Genomic DNA, 25,886 nt, shown 5'->3' on the forward strand with positions numbered 1-25,886 from the left:
TCAGAACCGTCCAGAGTAGTGATGCTGGACGGGCGGGCAGGTGCAGGCAGCGATCGGTTGAAGAGCATGCATTTAGTTTTACTTGTATTTAACTAACTAACTACCCAACGTTTATTGACTTGATTATTCACGTCATGCATGGTTTAGTTGTTGTGCGTTCTCAATGGACATTGTTAATTCTACTCCGATTTCAGAGCACTCTCATCTGAGTGTGCTAGAGTGCAGAATAACTGATGAATTTACGAACGTTCAACACCGGTTGAAAATGGCCGGTTTCAGTAAACGTCGGCAAAAAAAAAGTGTAATTACATTTTTGCCAGCAGCGCAGTTAGTCACCAACGCTCTGGATAACATGAAAACAGCCTATCCAGCTCTGCTAGGGCGAGTAACATGGTCAGAGTGAGGTGTTCTCTCATTTGTGTCTGGAAGTAGCTAGCCAGTTAGCTTGGGTGCTTGACTGCCGTTGTGAGGTCAGAACTCTCTGATCAACCCTACTCCTTGGATCAACCCTACTCCTCGGCCAGAGCATTGGACGCTCTGAATGCTCCGAGAGCGAAACGCTCTGAATTTACGAACACCCAGAGCGCACTCTGGCACTCCATATTGAATTTACAAACACCCAGAGCGCACTCTGGCACTCCATATTGAATTTACAAACACACCCGAAATCGTAAGATCTCTAGTTAGTAATTTGTTATGCTAACAAGAGGTTGCAAACATAATCAAATTGTATTGGTCATGTACACGTGTTTAGAAGATGTTATTGCGGGTGTAGCTAAATACTTGTGTTTCTAGCTTCAACAGTGCAGTAATATCTAACAAATAATATCTAACAATTTCACAACAATACACACAAATCTAAGTAAAGGAATGGAATTAAGAATATATAAATATTTGGATGAGCAATGTCAGAGCAGCATAGACTAAGATACAGTAGAATAGGATACAGTATATACAAATGGGTAATGCAAAATATGTAAACATTATTAAAGTGAGTAGTGTTCCAATTATTAAAGTGGCCAGTGATGTCAAGTCTATGTGTATATAGGGCAGCAGCCTCTAATGTACTAGTGATGGCTATTTAACAGTTTGATGGCCTTGAGATAGAACCTGTTTTTCGGTCCCAGCTTTGATGCACCTGTACTGACCTCGCCTTCTGGATGATAGCGGGGTGAACAGGCAGTGGCTCAGGTGGTTATTGTCCTTGATGATCTTTTTGGCCTTCCTATGACATTGGGTGCTGTAGGTGTCCTGGAGGGTAGGTAGTTTGCCCTTGGTGATGCGTTGGGCAGACCGCACCACCCTCTGGAGGGCCCTGCGGTTGCGGGCAGTGCATTTGCCGTACCAGGCGGTGATACAGGACAGGATGCTCTCAATTATGCATAGCAACAGCATCAACTTCCAGTAGACGGGCGAAGCACTAGTACGCTCAACTGAAAGAATACCGTTGGTTAACAGTATGCTGAAATGAACTAATAGTATGAAGTATATACTTAAGTATGTAATATACAGTATGTTAGTATGGGTATTCGAACATAACTGCAGTCTTACTTCTGACCTAGCTGCAGAACAGGAAGGAAACTGCTCATGGAAGTCACCATGAGTCCATTGGTGATTTTAAAACCGCTACAATGGCTGTGATGGGGAGAACTGAGGCTGGATCAACAAGATTGTAGTGACTCCACAATAATTACCTAAATGACAGAGTGAAATGAACAATACAAATATACAGAATAAAAAAATATTCCAAAACATGCAACAAGGGACTAAATGAATACTTTAAAAAAAAACATGGCAAAGGAATAAACTTTTTGGCCTAAACGCAAAGCCTTATGTTTGGGGCAAATCCAATCCAACACCTTATTTTCAAGCATTGTTGCATCAGGATATGGGTATGCTTGACATCGGCAAAGACTGGAAAGTTTTTCAGGATAAAAAAAAAAACGGGATGTCACTAAACACAGGCAAAATCCTAGAGGTAAACATGCTTCAGTCTGCTTTACACCAGACACTGGGAGAAGAATTCACCTTTCAGCAGGACAATAACCTAAAACACAAGGCCAAATCTACACTGGAGTTGCTTACCAAGAAGACAGTGAATGTTCCTGAGTGGCCAAGTTGCAGTTTTGACTTAAATCTGCTTGAAAATCTTTGGCACGACTTGAAAATTGCTGTCTAGCTATTATCCCCAACACCTTGACAAAGCTTGAGAATTTTGAAAATAATTATGGGCAAATATTGCGCAATGCAGGTGTTGCAAAGCTCTTAAAGAATTACCAAAGAAGACTCACAACTGTAATCAATGCCAAAGGTGTGTCTAACATGTATTGACTCAGAGGTGAATACTTACCTAATCAAGGTATATTAGTGTTTATTTTTCATTAGTCCATTTTTTTATATTTTTAAATCCACTTTGACATTACAGTATTTTTTGTAGATCTTTGACAACTAAAAATTACAATTAAATCCATTTTAATCCCACAATAAAATGTGAAGAAATCCAACGGGGTGAATACTTATGATAGGCGCTGTATGAGTCCACGGTGGGGTTGTTTTACTATCCAAATGTATTCATGAGATAATGTTGTTTTCACAGATAATTTATCATCTCTCTCTTCTGTCGTCTTCCCTCTTTACATTTTTCTAGGATATGTATATTTTCCTTTGGTCTTTAACGGTTCTCATTGTCTTATGTTCACCGTGTCCGTTTAAACCCATTAAGGAGCCCAACAGCTTCAGTGATCTTAGGAACACTGTGTGTACATGTATGTGTATTAGCCTCTAACCCTGTGGTGTGTATCTGTTTCAAGGAGAGACCCTGCTCAGCCCGCTGGTGATGTGTGGCCCTCACGGCCTCAAGTTCCTGAAGCCTGTGGAGCTGCGTTTACCTCACTGTGCGTCTATGACCCCAGATGGTTGGTCTTTTGCTCTAAAATCCTCCGACTCCTCGTCGGGTACGCTGTCCTCTCTCTGTCCTTTTGGGGTCGGGGCTTTGGGTTGGCTGTGTGACAAACTGATATGGTTGTGGGTCACTTTGTATGATTTTGATGGTTTCATTTATTTGGTATTTCGGTTTGTTCACTCACTCATTCCTCCACTGATCTTTATTTATTTGATGTGGTCTTCAGATCAAAGTTCTTCTTGTCATTGCTTTTTCATGCTGAAACATCTTTCTTTCCGTTCTTTCCTCCGCTTAGTGTGTATGTCATCTGTTTGACGTTGATATGGTTCCATTGGACATGCATCCCGCCGATCAGTTTTGTGTTGATAAGATTAGTAAGGTCTTTGTTGTAGTGAATCATTCCACATTCTTTTCCCACAAGTGATTTCTTTTCTTCTCACATAGCCACCCAAACGTCTATCCTGAAACACAGCGGTCCTCTTAAATTTGGAAGAGGACCCTCTCAGAGACAGACGCATGGCTCCCTCAGTACTACCAGATATTATGTTGTGTATGTGAGAACAGCCTGTGGGTTGGATCTGAGATCTGTCTGACAGCATCAGAACAGAACCGAGTCAGCTATCTGCTCTCCCTCCTCTCCTCTCTATATGTCTTAATGGTAAACTTGGCACCGCCGTGGATTAGCTACTAATTACTCTCAGCTAGAATTAGACATGAAGGGCTAAATTAGCCTACTGCTGCCTCGTTGGCTTGTTCGTTTGTTGTCCTGCTTCGTTGTAGATGGATTACAGGGCTGTGCTCTAATCCTCTTATTGTAAAACAAGGCCCTTCTTTAGCTTCATTACTTGTGTCTTGCTCCTCACTGAGTCTGACTCCTTTCTAGCTGGGTGCTGAGCTGCCCAGGCCCAATGGGAGTTTCCAGTAAGGAAGCAGCATAGTGTGTGACTTAATGGTCTTGGTTTGGAATGGTTCTGAAAGAAGTCTGCTCATAGACAGGAGAGATTCAACCCAAACCACACATGATCAGTTTACTTCTGACAAAACATTACCTTAATGTACTGATGTCATTATGAGTTTCACAGTGAACATTCCTCCTCCTGCTGCACTGGCTAATTGTGAACCTCTAACAAATAATCTGAGTCATTGATAATTGATCTGAGTAAAATCAGTTAAACACCTCTTGGTCCTCATATGGATCCTATCTGATAGGACCTGTCGTTGCTAAAATCCCTTTGACATTTAGGCGTAATTACACTATAATGATTAGGATGCATTATCCTCACTTGTGATTTCCTATCAGAACAACAAAGCATGCTAAAAGCCTGAAATTGTTCAGCACTTTGATCTGAAGATCTCATATGACTCACTTTACTCACATGGCCCTGAGGGAATGAATGCAATCATCTGAAATAACAGTGCTTTAAAATGCAACTGCATTGTGGTTTAGAAGAAATGGTGCAGTTTAGTGTAACAGTTTTGAGTCTAAAGCCATGTTTTTTTTTAACAATTATTTACATTTGTTCTTCTGTGGAGGCAATACTCTTGGCTCAAGGCCTGGGCTTGGGCCATTAATCGCAAATTACAGTCGCTGCCAGTACATACTCTATCCTTAAGAACTATAATTTGAAATCAAGAGTGGTTTTAGCAATGTAATGTGAAGTTTACTTCTGTCAAGCTACATCCTGGGGTGTGTACCACAAACGGCATTTATATATGGCTTTAATGGAATAAAGGGTGTTTTAGTTTAGTGTTTGGAGCTTGCTGGTTGTTAGTTTAGCATGAAGTGCATTATGTATTATGAACCTTATACCCTTTCTCCACCTGTTATCATTACCATGTTCCTTCTCTCCCCCTCAGGTGATCCCAAGAGTTGGCAGAATCAGTCTCTCCCTGGAGACCCCAACTACCTGGTGGGGGCCAACTGTGTGTCTGTGCTCATCGACCACTTCTGAAGAGTGCAACAGCTGGCCTGTTACTGAATGTGAAACCATGGGAAAGGAGTGACAACATCATACATACATACATACATACATACATACATACATACATACATACATACATACATACATATACCATTTCTCCAGGGGTGGACCATACACAATGATGTATTTACACCTAGTGCTCCAGCGTTGTTTACTGTGCCCATGGAAGATGGAAGGAGACTGAAGTTGCCCCTATGTGCGGTCCTTTAACTCTTTCCGGGGTCTTGAAGAAAATACAAAACACACAACAATTTAACCAGTGATGGAATGCATGCCCTGTGCCACTGAGTAACTCATCACATTATACGCCAAGTTTTAACTTTTAATTGTTACATAACAGGAAAATGGTTTGTGAGGTTTTTACTATTGAAGTAGATTGACATACATGTAGGTGTATTTATACTATATATGCATACAGTATATATAGTATATGGTATAAATATAATTTTCAATTCAATTCTAGAAAACAGAATTCAAGAATCAGACTTCAACCTTTTTTGTTACCTTTTGAATTGGCTGACTTACAAAGACGGTTACGTTTTTCCCACATTGACGGATTTGTGACGGTTTTGGAATTCGGTGCCAGGGAGGTGAGCAGTAAAGTGATGATGCTAATGCAGAGCCACATTTTCTGAATGTATGGCTTTGTGGTAATGATTATGGTGATAGTGAAGTTGGCAAGCATCTGCAGAAGAGAAAATGAAGATGAGGGTGGAATACTTTGAGGTGGATTTAAAGCCCAGCTCATGCCTCTAACATGCTCATCCTGTGACTCGAATGGCTCTTCCTTCCTTTCCTTTTTTCTTTCTGTAAACTGACCTTGGATTCACTTTGTATTGAGTACCAGAATTCTCCTGCTGTATCAAGATCTATGCATGTGCTATGACTCAGGTCCAGAAGCCTGCTCAGTTCTCTCTCACCATGTTAAAACCCTCTTACATTAACAAGCAGTGATGCCTTATCTGCATATTATTCACTTTTTCAGTAAAAACCTCTGGGTTCTTCTAAGTTATGATGATAAATTATGGAAAAATGAAGTTCTCTTGCCATTTTGTCAACCCACTGTATAAATGAACTTGGGTTTAGCGCACAAGAACAATTGAAGCTAATAAAGCTATGCTTTCTTTATCTGCTATGCATATGACTTCAGAAGAAAAATAAAAACATTACAAAAAAGACAAGTGGCTGTAAATAAAGTTAGCATATGGCCTTGGTTCTTGGTTTGTAAATGAACTTTTGTATGTCTTTGTTATTTTGTATAAAACTTAGAGAAAACTGTTTTAAAAAATAAATGAATTGACCATGGTTTACTTTCTAATCTGGTTATACCCTTGAGCCTTGGAACTTGTAACTATTAGCAGTAATAAAATCCACATTTTCTACCAATATATTCACACTACATATAAATAATAATTGTCACACAATATTTTTATGGTTATTTGCAAAAGAGGAAAGTGCTTGGGTTAAACAACTTTTCAAACCTGTTCTTTAAAAGGGTGTGCTCTGTCCCCCTCATTTATTTGTGATACTGGATGCTGTATTATTTTGTGCCCTGAAATGTATTTTTGTACTAATAGACCATATATTACGGCACACCAGTACTATTTTCTTTATATATGATAACACAGCTTAAATTGGATATTAGCTCTTCACGTGTGGCTGACCTTTTTTTCTCCTTTGTGACACAATTTTAAGTATACCACTGTATTAATGAATAAAATCATTTTTAAAGTAAAGCGTTTCTGGGTTTTTTTTCTTATTTTTATGAGCCAAATATTCCATTCTAATAGTTTTAAAGGATTCTCAGGTCAAATATGTAATCATGTTCGTTTTCTGCTTAGACTGGATTTCTATAGTTTGATCTTCATCCATTACATGGCTGAGAGGGGGGAAGGTTGCTGCTGTAGAATTTCTATTATCTTCAGATACTGCGGCATGATTTAAGTGCAGTACCAGCTTGGCCGGTGCAGATGGTGCTCTAGAGCCCTGTGGCTTTGTCTCCACAAGGTCAGCACCACAGCAGGCTGCTATTCAGAGGGACAGTGTGGCTTTACCCTCTTGTTTGCATTATGAATTACATTTTTACTAATATGCAGAGTATCAACTTGTTTTAAGGCAAATGCATGTTTTTACTCCCAATGTACTAAAAGTGCCTTGTACTTCATCTCAATTGATTGTTCTCAGCCTTTGTGAATCAAATAAAGTAGGCTTGACTGTATCAATTATAGATGGATCATTCAAACATTTGGTTGGGGGCTATAATTTGAAGAAATGTATGAGAAATTGGTGATTTTGAATTCAGACAATTCATAGACATCTCAAAGGATAAGTGCATGGCTTCACAAATGATAAGAGCATGGTCATCTTTTTAATGTTCATATAGTCTAATTATTTGTAGACGCAATCGCGTAAGGCTATTTTTGGGAAGCGAAGTGGCACCGTCGTAGTATTGATTGCCCCAAACACGCTAGCTGCATCTCCTCCTGCCGCCGCGGGTAGTTTGCTGTCTGTGAAAACCCTGCGCCTGTGTGAAACAGCATACCCACGGTCACGCTCTCTGCATGGTACCCTGCCGCGCGTTTGACAGTGGAATACTAGCCTACAGTAAAGGGCGACACTATTCCCGTGTCATTTCAGCTATACGTTTTTACTTGCTGAGGTTCTTTAAAATGTATCCTGTAGCAATGAAAATAAGGGAGCATATGATTTGATGGACCATTTCTCAAGCTTTTCCTCGAAAACCCGGTTACCTTAGCTAATAGCGCGTTATCCTGTGTTTTTGCGGAATCGATTTGGGTAGCAGCACAAGAAAGTCACTACGCATCTCATCCATCACACTGTTGTAGCCTTCAGAATAACCGACAATTACGCATCTGCATCTTGGGATAATTAAGCAATTTAATGGAGACTCTTTCAAAGGAACCATTTAGTAGGACTGATGTTATTTGCTTTTTGGACACCGTTGCTTATCAAGATAACGTTTGGACATCGGTTACTTGCTTTGCTGTTAGGTGCCACTTTTGGATGCTGATGGAAAGAGCTTAACCCATTGTTTTCAATAGCTGATACATAAACTCTGTTTTCTCCGTGACAATGCCAGTCCAAGCAATGCCCCGAGGTCGTTCGCTCAGCCCCGCGTCCCTGTCCCGTAGCCTCTCCAGACTCAGAGAGTTTCGGACTCGGACTCGGATCATGCTTTCTCTCGGAGTTTCTCAGATGGTTTTGGGAAGTCTGATTTTGGCAGTCAGTTTTGCCGCTCTGGCCCTCACTACCTCACCAAGGGTCAGACATTCGTGTCCATTTTGGGCAGGTTTCTCTGTAAGTATTTCGTTAATTAAGTATTAATATTAATCCAACATGTGGGTTTATGTGTGTGTGCTTTGTGGCTCACTATTTATTGTTGTTTATAAATTGACCCATTTCGCGGGAAACAGATCTGGCACGTTCTCACACCTGGTAAGCATGTCCAGTTGGTTCGACACATGTTTTATTGTAAATTATGCAGACGTTGTAAAATCAACATTAATGCCATTAATTATTTCGTTTATTGACTGTCACCAACTGAACAGTGGTTTTAAATGCTTTCATTTGGCATTTTGTTGTATAGGCAACAGTAGCCTATTGTGGCATAAGCCTATAGATGGCCTATCGTTATGAAATATCTACTCTCATTTAGGCAAGATTAATTAGTTGATTTTATGTGTCATCTTGTTGCAATTTGTTTGTAATAGTATTGCTCAAAATAAATACTCAGGCATGTTTGGGGCACGGTGTGAAGGATTTCTCTCAGCTAGAACACAATGCTATTTTGGCTCTAATCTTGTTTATGGATGGGAGTTTCACATACAGGCTACTGGCTTTGCAACCTTGACTCAGGGGAGACGTAACATAATAAATTAAATTCCAGGACACTGACATTAGTATGAAATGTTGTTTGGGATGGAATGTATTAATTTGTGTTATTTCGTATGATATGTTAAGAACATAGAATTAGGAATTAGAATACTAGAATGGACATGAACCTACTTATTATGGGATAAAAGTCTGCCATTTTGATCAGGGAGTTGGTCAACCATGGTTTTGCCAGAACTGTGATAAGATATTGTCTAAATCATGAATTTGAAGAATTTATCTGCACAGTATATTTGTTAGCTAGCTAGCCAGCTAGTTTTAGAGGAATGATTAAATTCAAATTAACTGCCAATATGCCAACATTCCATTCAAACAATGCAGTCAATCCACAGCCATACACTGGCTGAAATCAGTTGATGATAGAATTTAGATAAAACTTGTCATGTAGCTAGCTAGGTAGCTAAAGCAAACAACATATGTCATTTAGCTTTCTTCATCAGAGATTAGGCTTTTGGAAAGAGCTTGACATTGTCCTGGTAAAGTTGTCAGTCTGACTACTGTCATCACCACTATAGATGGCAAGCAAATCAAAAGTATTTGGACATAGACATCTAGTTTATCCTCTGAAAGTTAACTTGTTAACTAGCCATATTCATGTCATCTGTTATTAACCTGCTAGCCAATTTGACATCAATGTAGCCTTTATGTCTGCCAGCAGCAATCGTGATTAACCTCTCTCGGGCAGGTGGGACGCTATCGTCCCACCCACGGTTCACACTATTCAACAGCCAGTGAAAAATCAGAGCGCCAAATTCAAAACTACAAAATGTCATAATTCAAAGTTCTCAAACATAGGACTATTTCACACCATTTTATAGATACACTTCTCCTGAATCAAACCATTTCAAAAAGGCTTTACAGCGAAAGCAAAACATTAGATTATGTTGGGAGAGTACATAGACACAAATAACCACACAGCCATTTTCCAAGCAACTAGATGCATCACAAATACCCAAAACACAGCTAAATGAAGCACTAACCTTTGACGATCTTCATTAGATGACACTCCTAGGACATCATGTTACACAATACATGCATTTTTTGTTCGATCAAGTTCATATTTATATCCATAAACCCCATTTTACATTGGCGCGTGACGTTCAGAAAATATTTTGCCTCCAATACTGCCGGTGAATCAGCACAACAATTTACAAAAATACTCGTCATAAACGTTGATAAAATATTAAACTGTCATTGAAAGAATTATAGATGAACATCTCCTTTATGCTAACGCTGTGACATATTTAAAAAAAGCTTCAAGAGAAAAGCACACTTTGCAATAATCTGAGTGCTGCGCTCAGAAAAATACACTAGGCAATACAGATACCCGCCATTTTGGAGTCATCTAAAATCATAAATAGCATTAGAAATATTCACTTACCTTTGATGATCTTCATCAGAAGGCACTTCCATGAATCCCAGGTCCACAATAAATGTTGCTTTGTTCGATAAAGTCCATAATTTATGTCCAAATAGCTCCTTGTTGTTAGCGCGTTCAGTTAGCTACTCCAAATGTAGGAAGCGCGCGGAAAATGTCACAACGAAAAGTTTTAAAAAAGTTCTATTTACGTTTGTTCAAACATGTCAAACGTTGTAAAGCATCAATCTTTAGGGCCTTTATAACGTGAAACTTCAGTAATATTCCAACCAGATGATTCCAGTGTCTTGAAAAACATTTTGGAACACAGCTAACTCTCACGTGAATGCGCACCAATGAACTGATGTCCTTCCCTGGGTCACCAACCTCCCCACCTTCTCGTTCGGTCTCTGTTCATTCTAGAAGCCTCAAACAACTTTCTAAAGACTGTTGACATCTAGTGGAAGCCTTAGGAAGTGCAAAATGAACCCTAACTCACTGTGTGTTCAATTGGCAATGACTTGAAAAGACTACAAGCACCAGAATTCTCACTTCCTGGTTAGATTTTTCAGGTTTTTGCCTGCCATATGAGTTCTGTTATACTCACAGACATCATTCAAACAGTTTTAGAAACTTCAGAGTGTTTTCTAACCAAATCTACTAATAATATGCATATTCTAGTTCCTGGGCCCGAGTAGTAGGCCGTTTAATTTGGGTACGTTTTTCATCCGGCCGTGAAAATACTGCCCCCTACCCTAGAGAAGTTAAACACTATTTAAAAACAATGTTGAAAATGGGATAATGTTAGCTAACTTCTCTACGTAAGTCTACGTTGATTGAATAAAAAAATATATTGAGGTCTACTTACCACTGTTTAGCCAACTGTACAAAGTTTCTACTGGTAGCTTGCAAAGTAAACAGTAACGTTACGTCAGAAAATGGGCCCTTCGGCTGCTTGACAGGCAGACCCCACAAAGGATGGGAAATTAACCTAAACCACTCATACTTGTCAGGTACAGTTCACTTTTGTTTTATATCACTCAAATATCCAATTTATTCTGGCCAATATTGAGAGATATTGTGAGGCTACCCTCACGTATCTGAAATTACATGACCAATTGGTTTTTACTGATCATGAAAAGCATGCGGTTAGGCCTACTTGCTGTAGATCTATAACTGTGATGATAGACTTAAACGTGTGCAGATCTTTGTTTACTATGTTACGTTTAGTCTATGAGACCAGCCTGAGTTCTACTGAAGTCTGTAGGTTAGGGGTTCATAGCGTGCAGCTGGGCCATCAGTGATGGGGGCTGTTCTTGGCACAGGCACCATCCCCATGTGGTGCTGGTCATATTTGTCTAACTTTTCCTGTGAAGAGAGTCCCTGTGGAGAGAGTGGTCTTATCAATATATTTCCCTGCCAATTTGTGTTAAAAGCAATTTCTCTCTTTCTCTCACACGCACACACACACACACACACACACACACACACACACACACACACACACACACACACACACACACACACACACACACACACACACACACACACACACACACACACACACACACACACACACACACACACACACACACACTGTACGGCTCAATGTTCAATGAGCAAGAAATACACTTTCAAGCAACTTCTCGCTTTCATTGTGTACTGTAAAGATTGTCTTAGTGGAACATTGTTTTCTGCGACTGAAAATTGAATCGCAGTTTCTCTAAATATTTATGAAGGCACTATTCCTTGATTTCCTGCCAGAGATCCAGCCAGTGCATTAAGCTGGGAGGTAGTTCCATTAATTATAGAGAGATAATTGAGGCAGTGTATAGAGGGTGATGGTGGTCTCTGGCACAGGGGATATGTGTGTGTGTGTGTGTGTGTGTGTGTGTGTGTGTGTGTGTGTGTGTGTGTGTGTGTGTGTGTGTGTGTGTGTGTGTGTGTGTGTGTGTGTGTGTGTGTGTGTGTGTGTGTGTGTGTGTGTGTGTGTGTGTGTGTGTTGTCGGAGATAAGCAACCTTGGGGTGAAAGTTCACAGGTCGGGCTATGCTCCTGGAGATCAATACTGGGTTTCACTCACACTACAGATATGTACACTACACGGCCAAAAGTATGTGGACTCCCCTTCAAATTAGTGCATTCGGCTATTTCAGCCACATCCGTTGCTAATAGGTGTATAAAATCGAGCACACAGCCATTAAATCTTCATAAACAAATATTGGCAGTATAACGGCCCGTACTGAAGCGACTTTCAACATGGCACCAGCATAGGATGCCACCTTTCCAACAAGTCAGTTCGTCCAATTTCTGCCCTGTTAGAGCTGCCCCAGTCAACTGTAAGTGCTGTTATTGTGAAGTGGAAATGTCTTGGAGCAACAACAGCTCAGCCGCGAAGTGGTAGGCCACACAAGCTCACAGAACGGGACCACCGAGTGCTGAAGGGCGTAAAAATCGCCAATTCTCGGATGCAACACTCACTTCCGAGTTCCAAACCGCTTGTCGGGAAATGGGATTCAGTGGCCGAGCAGCCGCACACAAGCCTAAGATCACCGTGTGCAATGCCAAGTGTCGACTGGAGTGGTGTAAAGCTCGCCACCATTGGACTCTGGAGCAGTGGAAACGCGTTCTCTGGAGTGATGAATCACGCTACACTGTCTGGCAGTCCGACGGACAAATCTGTGTTTGGCGGATGCCAGGAGAACGCTACCTGCCAAACTGTAAAGTTTGGTGGAGTAGAAATAATGGTCTGGGGCTGTTTTTTATGGTTCGGGCTAGCCCCTTAGTTCCAGTGAAGGGAAATCTTAACGCTACAGATAAAATTATATTCTAGATTATTCTGTGCTTCCAACTTTGTGGCAACAGTTTGGGGAAGGCCCTTTCCTGTTTCAGCATGCAATGCCCCCGTGCACAAATCGAGGTCCATACAGAAATGGTTTGTCGAGATCGCATGGAAGAACTTGACTGGCATGCATAGAGCCCTGACCTTAACCCAATCGAACATCTTTGCAATGAATTGGAAAGCCGAATGCGAGCCAGGCCTAATCGCCCAACATCAGTGCCCGACCTCACTAATGCTCTTGTGGCTGAATGGAACCAAGCCCCCGCAGTAATGTTCCAACATCTAGTGGAAAGCCTTCCCAGAAGAGTGAAGGTTGTTATAGTATCAAAGGGGGGACCAACTCCACATTAATGCCCATGATTTTGGAATGAGATGTTCGACAAGCAAGTGTCCACATACTTTTAGCCATGTAGTGTAAGTATGCTGAACACATTCAAACCCAACATGCAACAATTTCAACGATTTTATTGAGTTACAGTTCATATAAGGGAATCAGTCAATTGAAATAAATTCATTAGGCCCTAATCTATGGATTCCACATGACTGTGTAGGGGTGCAGCCATAGGTGGGCCTGGTAGAGCAGAGGTCCACCAACTTGGGAGCCAAGCCAAGCCCAGCCAATCAGAATTAGTTTTTACCCACAAAAGGGTTTTATTACAGACAGAAAAACTCCTCAGTTTCATCAGCTGTCCGGGTGGCTGGTCTCAGACGAGGAAGTATTCAGATGTGGAGGTCCTGGGCTGGTGTGGTTACACGTGGTTTGCATTTGTGAGTCCGGTTTGACGTACTGCTAAATTCTCTAAAACGACGTTGGAGGTGGCTAATGGTAGAGAAATTAACATGAAATTATCTGGCAACAACTCTGGTGGACATTCCTGCAGTCAGCTTGCCAATTTCATGCTCCCTTAAAACTTGAGACATCCTGTGGCTTTGTGTTGTGTGACAAAACTGCACATTATAGAGTGGCCTTTTATTGTCACCAGCTCAAGGTGCACCTGTATAATGATCATGCTGTTTAATCAGCTTTTTGATATGCCACACCTGTCAAGTGGATGGATTATCATGGCAAAGGAGAAATGCTCACTAACAGGGATTTAAACAAATTTGTGCACAACATTTTAGAGAAATAAGGTTTTTGTGCATATAGAACATTTCTGGGATATTTTAATTCAGCTCATGAAACATGGGACCAACACTTTACATGTTGTGTTTATATTTTTGTTCATTGTAGTTAGGGAAAGCTTGCCTTTCTATTATGTGTGTTTTTAAGGGGAAAGCAGTTTGTATGATAAACGTGAGCATGTGGTGGAGCAATAAATCTAAGCATTGTTACTCATTGCTTGGTATGAAACATAAGTTGTTGTTCTTCTTACTAGGCTGTTAAATAACTCCATGCTGAACTCTGTGTGTCTGTGTCAGAGGCTGATTTCCTTCCCTCACTTCATTGTTCATGTAAACATTTTTTAAAGTCCTCTGCTGCTGGAACTTGAGTCACTTCCCCCAGCCCCACTGACTGCTTCATTCTCACCCTCAGTTGTTACAAGCAGTGTGGCCAGGGGTGCAACTTTCACCGGAGACGGGGAGGACATGACGCCCCCACATTCTGAAATTGCATTTTTGTCCCCCCCAGTTTTATCATTGAGATGTGATGCAAAACACGACACAGGTGTGCTTTAGGACCATGCGGACACCTCAGATTGGTCGTGTAGACTGTTTTCCGGATTCAGCCTGCTGGATTTAGGACCTCACGGACACCACAGAGTGTGCGGACAGGCTGTGTGAAGGCAAAGCTTCTGAAAGGCTGGCGTATGGGACCAGCACGGGAGAGATGAACAGAGGCAGCTGCTGTCTGTGTTGCGCTTTTTCTCTGAGTTGTAAAAGCAAGCAGAGCAGAAACTGGCTACTCTTTAGTTGACTGATCTAGCAGGCAAGGTAACTGCTGTTTGACAGAAAAAATTGTATTTATTCCCAGTGCTGAGCTAGTACTGCAACTGACATGTTACGTTAGCTAAGGGTTTCATCCCCTCTCGACTGAAGTGAATTAACTACTAGTAGCTAGTTAGCTAGCTAGTAGCTACCACAGCTAGCTATCTGTCAGGTAGCAGTATCTAACAGCTGTTGTGTATATGGAAATGTTTTGTAGCCTTTGTTTTGTCCCAAATCAACAGAAGTACATTTTATGATGTACCATTGTACCATTAGTTAGAGCTAGCCAAAAGTTGGCTAATGTTAGCTAGCTAGCTTACTAACTTTAGCTATTATTTTTGCCTCAATCACACTAAACCTGAATCAAATGATGAAACCAGCGATTGAAGATCGATATTCTGCACAGTCAGTACATCACACTATGCTCATCATCATAGCAGGATCAGATGGTGACAGGTGTCCCTGCAGGGTCAGACAGCCAGGGAAGACCAATCTACGGAGCTCAAGTGAATTTTGCAGTATATTATAACAGTCTGTGAATGGATACAAAGTTCCATCTTGAGTTGATGGGTAGGCTACAGTCTGGGATCTGGGAATAATGGTCATTTCACTTATTGAGCCATTAATACTATTCTTGAATAATATCATGTATAAATGTACACCAAGATAATTCTTTGTCATGCCTCATCTGAGCAGGATCAGTGGTCTCAGCAGGGTCAGGCAGCCAGGGAAGACCAGTCTGTGACGGCGCTGAGGTGAACTTTTGCAGATACAACTCTTTATTATCTCTGTGCAGCAAACACTGGACAAGCAAGAAGCTTCAAAGATTGAACCTATTTTAAGGCAGTCTGACAAACCTCTAAAGTTGATTTCCAAACTGTATCAAGGGTTGATAGAGGTATTTCATGATGACACAAAACATGTAAAACAGAAATGTGAAGAAGACCTGGGAGACACTATTAATGATGATCTCAGACATAAATTACAGCAGTTTAAGACCATCCATAGAACATACTATTTGCCAGTGAAACTGAATACCATGCACTCAGAAATTGTATTATTCTGCTTGAGGTGTAAAACACAAAAGGGGACATATTTGCATATTTTATGGTCTTGTGAAGGCTGGCTGAATTCTGGCAAAGATGTTCTTTTATCTCAGCATGTCTACAGATTCTCCCTTCTCCCTGTTTTTGTTTGCTTGAAAATGTTGATACTGGAGACTGTTATCAGAAGAAACTGTGTAACCTAGCATTTATAGCGGCTAAGAAATGCATTGCCATTAATTGGAAGGTTGTTTATCCTCCCACAATGTCACAATGGATGGCAGGAATGTCAAGTTATGTATCACTAGATTTGACTTATTACAAGATTAAGGATATACTGTGCAACTTTCATAAGGTCTGGATGCCTTATATGGAATACTGTATGACAAAAGGAGTCTCTATTGAAAACATGCCCACGTAAGTGGCGATACTGGACCTATTTAGGCGATCCCTAGCTGCTGGGTTGCTCAGTCCTGGCCCACGGGGTCTGCCATACCGTTGGTTGTCACTCTGGCCTTGGCCTAACACACCTGAAACCAATAATGAATGTTTCACTAATATCCTAAAGCTGAGTGGGGTGTGTTGGTTTGGGGTGCTGCAGGGCCGTAGACCCCTAGGGACAGGACTGGGTGACCCAGCTATATTGTTTGCAAGTAAAAAGAGCTCTACAGTACTATTAGGCCTATGATATTAATTATATGGAGGATGTATGGTTTCTGTGTGTTAATGTGTTAATGTGTTATGTGTATGTGTGTATGTGTGTTTTTATTAAACTTTTATTTTCCAAACCCTTCCCTTGAGACATATATAAAAAAAGGAAGTTGTGTTGGGGAGAGAGTTTAGTTATTGACTAGACTGGTGGGTGTCGGGCGTGCAGGTGGCTCGGGCTGGCTGGGCTGTCTGGCTGAAATGTGATATAGAGGATTTCTTAATAAAGACAGTCAAAAGTCTTTGTACTTTATTTGTAAGAGTTGTTCATTTATTAGGCTATTGGTTAAAGGTGAAACACAATATTGATTATTGAATTATCATTGATCTAGTTCAGTCTTATCAATCACTTAAAAATATTTAATAATAATCTTACCTAGCTTGATGACTGTGGGCATTTGTGCTTACTTTTTGTTGTTCTAAATAGAGATGGCTAGAAGGGCCATGGGTCATATTAGATTGTGTAGAAATGCAGGAAATTAGCTTTAGATGCCCCCAAAAATGTAAGGACCCCCAGACCCCCCCCCTTCTAAAACCAAAGTTGCGCCCCTGAGTGTGCAGTGTGTGAGTGAGAGAAAAAGCACCACAATCATTACTCACTGCACCAGGGAAAGTCATTGTTGTTGGCAACAACACAGTACATTTAAGTAAAGGTTTTATTTAACTAGCTAACGCTGGGTAGTTCTGGCTGTGTGAGAAACTGATAGTGAATGTTTTGAAGCCCAAAATACTTGCTAGCTACAGAATTACTTGCACAATCAATCACTGTCTTAGTCTTATTCATAGGGTCAGCAAGTTAGCAATGTGTATGCCACCAGTCAAGAAGAGAGAAAAAAGGAGGACCTAAGAGTTTTTTTAAAGGAGTGCAAAGGACTGTAAGTAAGGTTCTTGACAACTGCTCTCACACCACCCCTGGCAAACTAGCAGGAACATTTCAGTGCTTTCAGGTTAGTTGTCTTTAACTTCATCGCAGTGATTATGGGTCATAAATGTTTGTTCCATGTGTTAATACTTTGTTTGGTCATCATGATCATGGCAGAAGAGTGACAGCCATGAACAGACAGACAGGCAGAGAGAGAGAGGCCACAAACCAAAAGGTAAGCTAGTGACAAGTGCTTCTCCATGCCCATAGAGTTCATAGCCTGATGATCCGTCATGGTGGGAATCAATCTGAATTATCATGTATTATCACTGATGAAATGATAGCATCTTAGGTCTAAAGGGTGTACTGCATGTGTTAACTTCATCCAGGAGAGAGGCAGCCATGGTAAAAACCACGGGCAAACAGACAGACAGGCAGAGAGAGAGATGCCACAAATCAACAGGTAAGATAGTGAGAAGTGCCCCTCCAAGCTAATTGTGTAGAGTGGAGATTTTTAATTTCAGTTTGACCTTTCACGCCTACCTTTAAAAAAATATATACCGTTTTTATATGTATGTTGCTGGTTATTATTACAGTATAATAATTATTATAAGTTCAAATACATTACGTTTCCAACCATACAGTATGTAGAGCAGCAGTAGTAACAACCTGACCTACTGTAGGGGAAGTGAGAAAAATACTAGGAAATTCATCATACAGTACCAGAGAACAATTAGAAAATATTTGTTTAATTGAATATGTTCCATACATAATGAATGGCCCTAAGACTGGACTGTACCAGAGTAAGTGCCCCTCTGTAAGGCCCACTTTAGCCTTGTAAATGTGCCCATTTGTAAGTACATTTTTTGTCTGTATCATTTTCTCAAAAGTCACCAGAAATTAGCATTTAAAAGCCCTGTAAAAAAATCCCCCCCACACCCAACCACCAGAGTTGCTCCAATGCCCCTGTTGTGTTTGTCCAGAGGCAGTGTGTGTGAAGCTGATTGGTATGGAGAAAAAAAACTGTTGAGTCACTTCTCCTCTCTACACATTCGTTCTGGAGGTGTACAGACTTATATTTATAAAATGTGGTGAGTAGTTGACTCAAAGAGAGAGAAAGACAATAGTTTAACAGATTTTAACAAATTCATTTCTTCAAAAATGAAGGAGAAGCAGGAGAGAGAGAGCTAACTATATTTTGTTGTATTTTTTTCTTCACTTTCACTTTCTTATCTAGAGAATGCAGCTAGCTAATTTAGCTTACATCAGGACCCAGCTCAAACAGAGAGGGATGCTATGTTAGCTAACTGGCTATGGATATCCAACACTGGAACTTTTCTCAGTTTTATTAATTTATTGGCACCGGGGCCCACCGGTGTAGCTGCTAAACTGCTTGCTGACTGTACAGTGTACTGCATGATTGTAAAAAGCAGTATTGAATGTGTCACTGTCTGTCACCTTGATTAGTCAAGTTTTTCTCTCAACCTGTGCACCTACGTTGTAAACTTTCATTCATTGGCTAGGTTGTAGCAACCTCATAATGTGTATAGGGACAATTCAATTATCATGAAGGAATCTGAACCTATTGATGTTACATTGAGCTTGGTGAATGGAATATGAATGACAGTCATCCAATATGCTGTAATAGAAATAAGGCCATGCTCATAAAAAAATAATAATGGTGGCCTCCCAAATGGTGCAGCGGTCTAAGGCACTGCATTGCAGTGCTTGAGGCATCACTACAGACCTGGGTTCGATCCCAGGCTGTGTCACATTCGGCCGTGACTGGGAGACCCATGAGGCGGCACACAATTGGCCCAGCGTTGTCCGGGTTAGGGGAGGGTTTGTCCGGCTGGGGTTTTCGTGTCCCATCGTGCTCTAGCGACTCCTTGTGGTGGGACGGGCTCCTGCAAGCTGACTTCAATCGCCAGCTGGACAGTGTTTCCTCTGACACATTGGTGCGGCTGGCTTCCGAGTTAAGCGAGCATTGTGTCAAGAAGCAGTGCGACTTGGCAGGGTTGTGTTTCGGAGGACACATGGCTCTCGAATTTCGCCTCTCCCAAGTCCGTAGGGCAGTTGCAGCGATGGGACAAGACTGTAATTAACAATTGGGAGAGAAAAAGGGGTAAAAGTAAAAAATATATAAAAAAATAATCATCACCCTCATCTTAAACGGCACCGACTGCCACTGCTATACTGATTGTTCTTTTTTTATGCTGCTTTATTACTCTGTGTGTATTATACTGTGTTTGTACTATACAAGTGTACTGTTAGCGGCCAGTAAGGATGGTTTTACTTTGCTTCCTCCACGTTGGAGTCTTCCAGGTCCTGATGTAAGTGGCAGCCCAGAACAAACCAGTGTTTCTGGGTCAGTGCCCATCACTCTGCTCCCCAGAGGTGGAAGACTTCTCCAGAATAGGTTTTCTGTATTCTCAGACTGCCTGATTAGAGTGAAGAAATGAACACTGTCTCTAAACATGCCCCTCTCTCTCCTCTCTCCACCCTGCTCCTCCACCCCTATCAGCATCCTGACACAAAGAGCCTGGGCTCTGTCGCTGGCCACTTCAGGGCGGCAGGCAGCGCGGGGGATCAGGTGTGTGTGTGTGTGTGTGTGTGTGTGTGTGTGTGTGTGTGTGTGTGTGTGTGTGTGTGTGTGTGTGTGTGTGTGTTTATGCATGGCTTTTAGACCACACATGCAGAGTCGACTTCTGAACGAACAAATCAGTGTGTCGTCCTTTGCCACTTTGTGTGATCTACCATCTTGCTAATTAGCTAAACACTTGTACTACTGTTTGGATGGTGGAATTAATGTAATGGGTTTATATACTGTAGTGCTATTCCAAAACTAATAGACCTATGAAATATTTATCATCCATAAATCTGTTGCATAAAGTGTGTTAATGTCAAGTCAGAAAGACTGTTAATCTTATTGAGAAAGAAATAAGTACAAGAAATGGCAGCAATCGATTTAAGAAACCTTTGCCAAGCCAATAATAGCTATTTTCAGGGAACGTCAGTAAGGGGAGAGAATTGACAGCAGGGTGGTGGGTTGTGGTGGGCTGTGAAAGCTGTTCAATGGAATGCCAACAGTAGGCCAGGCCAACCAGATCGACTGCAGTCCACAGCTCAATGCTAAATGTCCTCTGGCCTGGCCATGACACATTCCTTATAGAGCCAAACTACTGTAGACCTGTCAGACATGAATTACTTATTAGAGAGGCAACAGCATATCTATACTAGAATAACAACAGTTAGGTGTGAAGCATTAGGAGGGACTGGTGGTGCTTTAGCTGCTCAAGCAGTCCTTATACAGTAGTGGGTACAGCAATACGCAGTAATATGAACAGCACCATAAATGTCATGACTGCGTCTGAGCAACTCTTAAATGCCAGCTGTCTGAATGTTGAATCCATCTCAATAGTGTTTGACGGGCAGAGACAGACCTGTTCTCCTCCTTGTCAGTGTGCTGCTTCTAATATGATTTGGTTGGCTCCATAACTCACTCCAGTAAAACTGGGAGAAGAAGAATGAGAGGAATGAGAGATTGCATTATGGTTGGATGTAAATCCAGCAGACAGATTGAGTGTCTCCTCCTGTGGCCTCAGTGGATAGGGACAATTCAGCACAATCTGCCAAATCACACAAAGTTCTGTGGAGTAGAGTAGCCACAGTGAGCGGTGTGTCCTGCACACAGCTGATACCCTGGCCTGTGACTGTAAGTGTGTGTGAGTGAAGACAGCTTCACTGACAGGTCTTCATGCAGCTCTCTGGCCCGGGCCAACAGAGTAGGAGCTCAGAGGATATCCTGTTCTGTTCAGGAGCTCAGCTCTACTCTCCACTGGCGCTGTGTTACTAATTATTAACACCCACTTGAGAACATACATCAATAGTCTGATAATATTATATTGTTGCCGACGGGCTGCTGCTGACTACCTGTTGGAGAGCGGATGTTGAAAACCCAGAAAGAGAATTCGGTGTCCCACTTCTGAATGGTGTTAACATTACAAATAGCCCCGCTTCCTGTTTCGCTCTACTACTGCTGGTGGGGAAATGCTTTTGTGGGATTTCTTGCATGAATGAATGTATTAGACCAGATTCACAACATTATGTTCACTAGTCAAACTGCTACATAACCCCTTGCTTCAGGATTACTTTGATGTGTAAAACATTATACAGTATTTACTCATCCGAGCAGTAGGGATTTTTGGGGGAGGTTGGGGAAACGACCACAGTACTGTCACACTGAGTTGGTTTGTTATAGACCTTAAACTCTAGTCTTGGAGAGAGCGAGAGAGAGAGAGGGCGAGAGAGAGAGAGAGAGAGAGAGAGTGGGAAAGAGAGAAAGAGGGCGAGCATAAGTAATCAAGTTGTTTAAGTGTCTGGGTGTGTGCCGAGCCTAATTCGTTCAGATGGAAGGTGGAGGGTGATTTGTACTGCATGTCAGATGCTGACAGGCCCAGTGCCCCTCTGGTGCTTGGAGTTACAGCATAGGCACGTGCTCCCTCATTTATTCAGCCCGCTAGTCTAGTCCGCCGTGTGGTTCACACAGAGCTCCTAATGCGCTGAGCCCCGGCATGAGCAGGTATCAATTCTCTATTGGTTAGAGGCCAGGTACCTACTAGCACCATGCTGAGCCTCTCTCTCGCTCAATTTCAATTGAAGGGGCTTTATTGGCATGGGATACATATGTTTACATTCCCAAAGCAAGTGAAATAGATAATTAACAAATGTGAAATAAACAAAACAAATGTTACAGTAAACATTACAATTACAAAGGTTCCAAAAGAATAAAGGCATTTCAAAAGTCATATTATGTCTATATACAGTGTTGTAATGATGTGCAAATAGTTACAGTACAAAAGGGAAAAGAAATAAACATAAATATGGGTTGTATTTACAATGGTGTTTGTTCTTCACTGGTTACCCTTTTCTTGTGGCAACAGGTCACAAATATTGCTGTTGTGATGGCACTCTGGTATTTCACCCAATAGATATGGGAGTGTATCAAAATTGGGTTTTCAAATTCCCAGGTCTCTCTCGCTCTCTCTCGCTCTCTCTCGCTCTCTCTCGCTCTCTCTCTCTCGCTCTCTCTCGCTCTCTGTCCAGCATACACAAATTCTAACCTTGAAACGATATAACTCTAGAATCAGGTCCATTTCAAGCCCTGTCAGTTTAAAATGAGTGGACACATAAAGTTACAGTATATTCAGGAACACAGACATCTGCCCAGCTGCTACAGAGTTGTTAGTTTTACATTTACATTTAAGTCATTTAGCAGACGCTCTTATCCAGAGCGACTTACAAATTGGTGCATTCACCTTATAATATCCAGTGGAACAACCACTTTACAATAGTGCATCTAAATCTTTTAAGGGGGGGGGGTTAGAAGGATTACTTTAGTGTAGTGTATGTGTGTATGTGTAAGGGGGGGGGTTAGAAGGATTACTTTAGTGTAGTGTATGTGTGATAAGTGTGTACACAGTATGTGTATCCGGCCCCATTGCTGTGTGTATACTTTAGGATTGTTTTGGGCTGCACTGTCTAACTGTAGGTTTTATTCAACATTTGACTCCAATCCCACATCCTGAAATCTCCTCCACCATGGCCATAATGTGACGAGGAGCAGAGAGGATGACACACGGGGCTGAGGGGGTAATGCTCTGCTCTGTGTGGGAGAGAATGGCTTTCTTCTCTGAACAGTGGCCAATTTACCCGCCCACCAACCACTTCGTCACGTCATTACCCTGCACTAAACAGGCAGAGAAACGAGCTGCTATGAGATTTACTGTACGTTTACCTCTGTGAGCAGAGATCTTTGTTTTTACCCTCAGTTGGACGTTGAGATGGTTTCCTACCTATGGCTTTGCTTGTGCATAACAGACCATCTGCTCTCTCTGTGTACGTACTGTACAGTAGGTTATGTCTCTCCAGACATGAATGCTAGTCCCAGCAGCACATGACATGATTAACGGTTGCTGATTGAGTTTGCATCTTGTAAATGATGGGGTTGGATTTCTGTTTAGGCTCCTTTGTTGTGGTGTGTGCAAACAGGGGGAGCACTCTTCCTGCTCCTCTTTGTCTGAGACTCTATGTGTGTGTGTGTGTGTGTGTGTGTGTGTGTGTGTGTGTGTGTGTGTGTGTGTGTGTGTGTGTGTGTGTGTGTGTGTGTGTGTGTGTGTGTGTGTGTGTGTATGTGTGTGTGTGTGTGTGTGTGTGTGTGTGGGTGGGTGGGTGGGTGGGTGTGTGTGTATTTCGGGGGGGGTTAGGTAATGGAGATGTCATGTAGTGGGATTCTGCTGTAGATTGGACTGACAGCTGAGAGGCGCTGGGCTCCAGAAGCCAGAGGGGAATAGCCAAGCAGAAAGCAGGAGAGCAGGAGAGCAGGAGAGCAGGGCACCGGCCAGCCAGGTACCTGAGAGCTGATGGGAAAATCTATCACAGACAACTGCCATTGTAATTAATGTGTGAAGTGAAGAAGGTCTATGTGCTGTTCATTGGCTAGGTTCCCTGAGGAGATCTAATTCTCCACACCTCTCTCTATCTCTCTCTCATCGCCACCACAGAGGAACCACCATGAACTGCAGGTGGTAGACTAGCTACTGTTTTATGGATGAAATGGATAAAATCATTCAAATGTCATTCAAATATTAGGCCAGTGATCCCCAATGGAGAATGGCCCCATACTGGAGGTGTTGAATTTAAAATGGGTCATTTATGCTGTTTGCTCAGACAACTGTACGTTGAAGAGGAATTCCATTTTCCTTTATCTTTTCCGTTAGACTTCAGATTTTAGACTCAAGAAGAAGAGAGGAGAAGCCAAAGGCTTCGTATTCAATTAGCACAATATTTGAGGTTCCCACAGATGACGTAATAATACTATTATAAATCTGCGTATTATTCTGCCACGGTGAACATTTCACCAAGTTATGTCTTCTTCCCGCAGGTGTCCAGTGATTGAATAACACATTGGTGATTGAATGATTTTGGCATGCTTCATGGAAAATAATGAAAAGTGAAACTTAATGGAAGGGTCGTAACTACATAATGAGGAAACCGAGGTCCGGACCTCTGTCATTTTTTCGAATAAAAATATATATTTTGTAAACAAACCCTAATCAATTAGCCTATGGGTCGACATCTAAATATTGCTCCCAGTGTTGATCAAAGCACAGAATGCTTATACTATTGATCTGGCTGAGTTATAATCGCGCCTGTCTCTTTGCGAACGAGTGGAATCATTCATTATTTTAACCTGCATCCCCCGGATTTGCCTCATGGATTTGCCTTTTTAGCGGCACATTCACCACTCTCTCAAACAGCTAACTCGGCCTGAGACATGAAACCAACTACCCCAGCTCAGAGTCAGATCAAGTAGAGACGCTGCTGACAGTGTGTTTGTCAGATGCCGGACAAAAAGCAATTTTAAAACCGTCCCACGACTCCTGCCGTGTCTAGAGACATCCCTCGTATTACTTAACCAGCTAGGATGAAGTAAGAAGTTAACGTTAAACAGAGCCTACCTCAGAAGGAGCAAGAAATAGGCTACTAAGTTCTCATCAGAACTTTGCTTTACAGAGAGTAGGCACCTGAGACATACAGGGATGTGGTGCTCAGTGGTGAGGCTGAGGAAGGCTGCAATGCATGCAGGAGGAAGCAGAGAGAGAGTTTAGTACAGTTGTTCCCAAACTTGGGGTTGGGGTTCCCCTGAGAAAATCTGTATTAATCTTATCAAACAGGTTAGGAACATATGTTTTAATATGATTATCTCCACATGGCCTATCTTCCCTATAGGCCTACATTAAAATGCAATCAACATGCAAGCAACACAGTTCTAAAAATGTAATACCATTTAGTTTATAACGGTCGTTGTTCGACTTATCTCGATCACCCACTGGAGTTTATAGTTGACCCTCCATTACCCACCTTTTTTTTTACCACTAATTCACTGATATTAATACAGAATCGTAAGTAATATTCAAATAATTCATGTGAATGTGATAACACGATCATCTGTGTGCTCCGTTGATGTCTGTTTGTGTGGAGCTTGATTAGTAATGCCTAGGAAGACAAATGTGAACACTGTAATTTCAGAAAAGAGATATCTATGTAAAGAATTGATGATTTCATGCAATTCATCATTAGAACTGACTGAACAGTGTCAGTATGAAACATTTATCCTATTTCCCCCCTTTCAAGGGTATAATATTACAATTGTATAGCTAATATGCTATGTATGTGTAGATGGACTGAAGTGAATGAACCTACAGCAGCCAAGGTGATAATGCCTGGGGTCATTGTTGCACTGTTCTCTAAATACCATTTGAATGAAATGTAGGAAATGAGCTTCTACTTT

The 25,886-nt window shown here is 41.6% G+C and overlaps 2 protein-coding genes across 16 annotated transcripts in view; both read left to right on the forward strand.

Annotated features, from left to right (window-relative positions):
* tjp1a (tight junction protein 1a) overlaps nucleotides 1–6,620 on the forward strand; it is a 185,345-nt gene extending 178,725 nt beyond the window's left edge. For 11 of the 15 annotated variants that reach the window (XM_082969451.1, XM_014175455.3, XM_082969443.1 and 8 more), the window contains 2 exons: nucleotides 2,811–2,954; nucleotides 4,760–6,620. In XM_082969451.1, coding sequence (XP_082825577.1) covers nucleotides 2,811–2,954; nucleotides 4,760–4,854 — 239 coding nt within the window. In that variant the 3' untranslated portion in view covers nucleotides 4,855–6,620. The remainder of the gene's footprint in view (nucleotides 1–2,810; nucleotides 2,955–4,759) is intronic. The other 4 variants (XM_082969445.1, XM_082969453.1, XM_082969446.1 and 1 more) reach the window with 2 other exon arrangements.
* Nucleotides 6,621–7,396: 776 nt separating this feature from the next.
* entrep2 (endosomal transmembrane epsin interactor 2) overlaps nucleotides 7,397–25,886 on the forward strand; it is a 128,241-nt gene continuing 109,751 nt past the window's right edge. Inside the window, exon 1 of the mRNA XM_014175445.3 lies at nucleotides 7,397–8,202. Coding sequence (XP_014030920.1) covers nucleotides 7,978–8,202 — 225 coding nt within the window. The 5' untranslated portion in view covers nucleotides 7,397–7,977. The remainder of the gene's footprint in view (nucleotides 8,203–25,886) is intronic.

This window comes from Salmo salar, chromosome 26 (genome assembly GCF_965601325.2).
Source record: "Salmo salar chromosome 26, fSalSal1, whole genome shotgun sequence".
Classification (NCBI taxonomy): domain Eukaryota; kingdom Metazoa; phylum Chordata; class Actinopteri; order Salmoniformes; family Salmonidae; genus Salmo; species Salmo salar.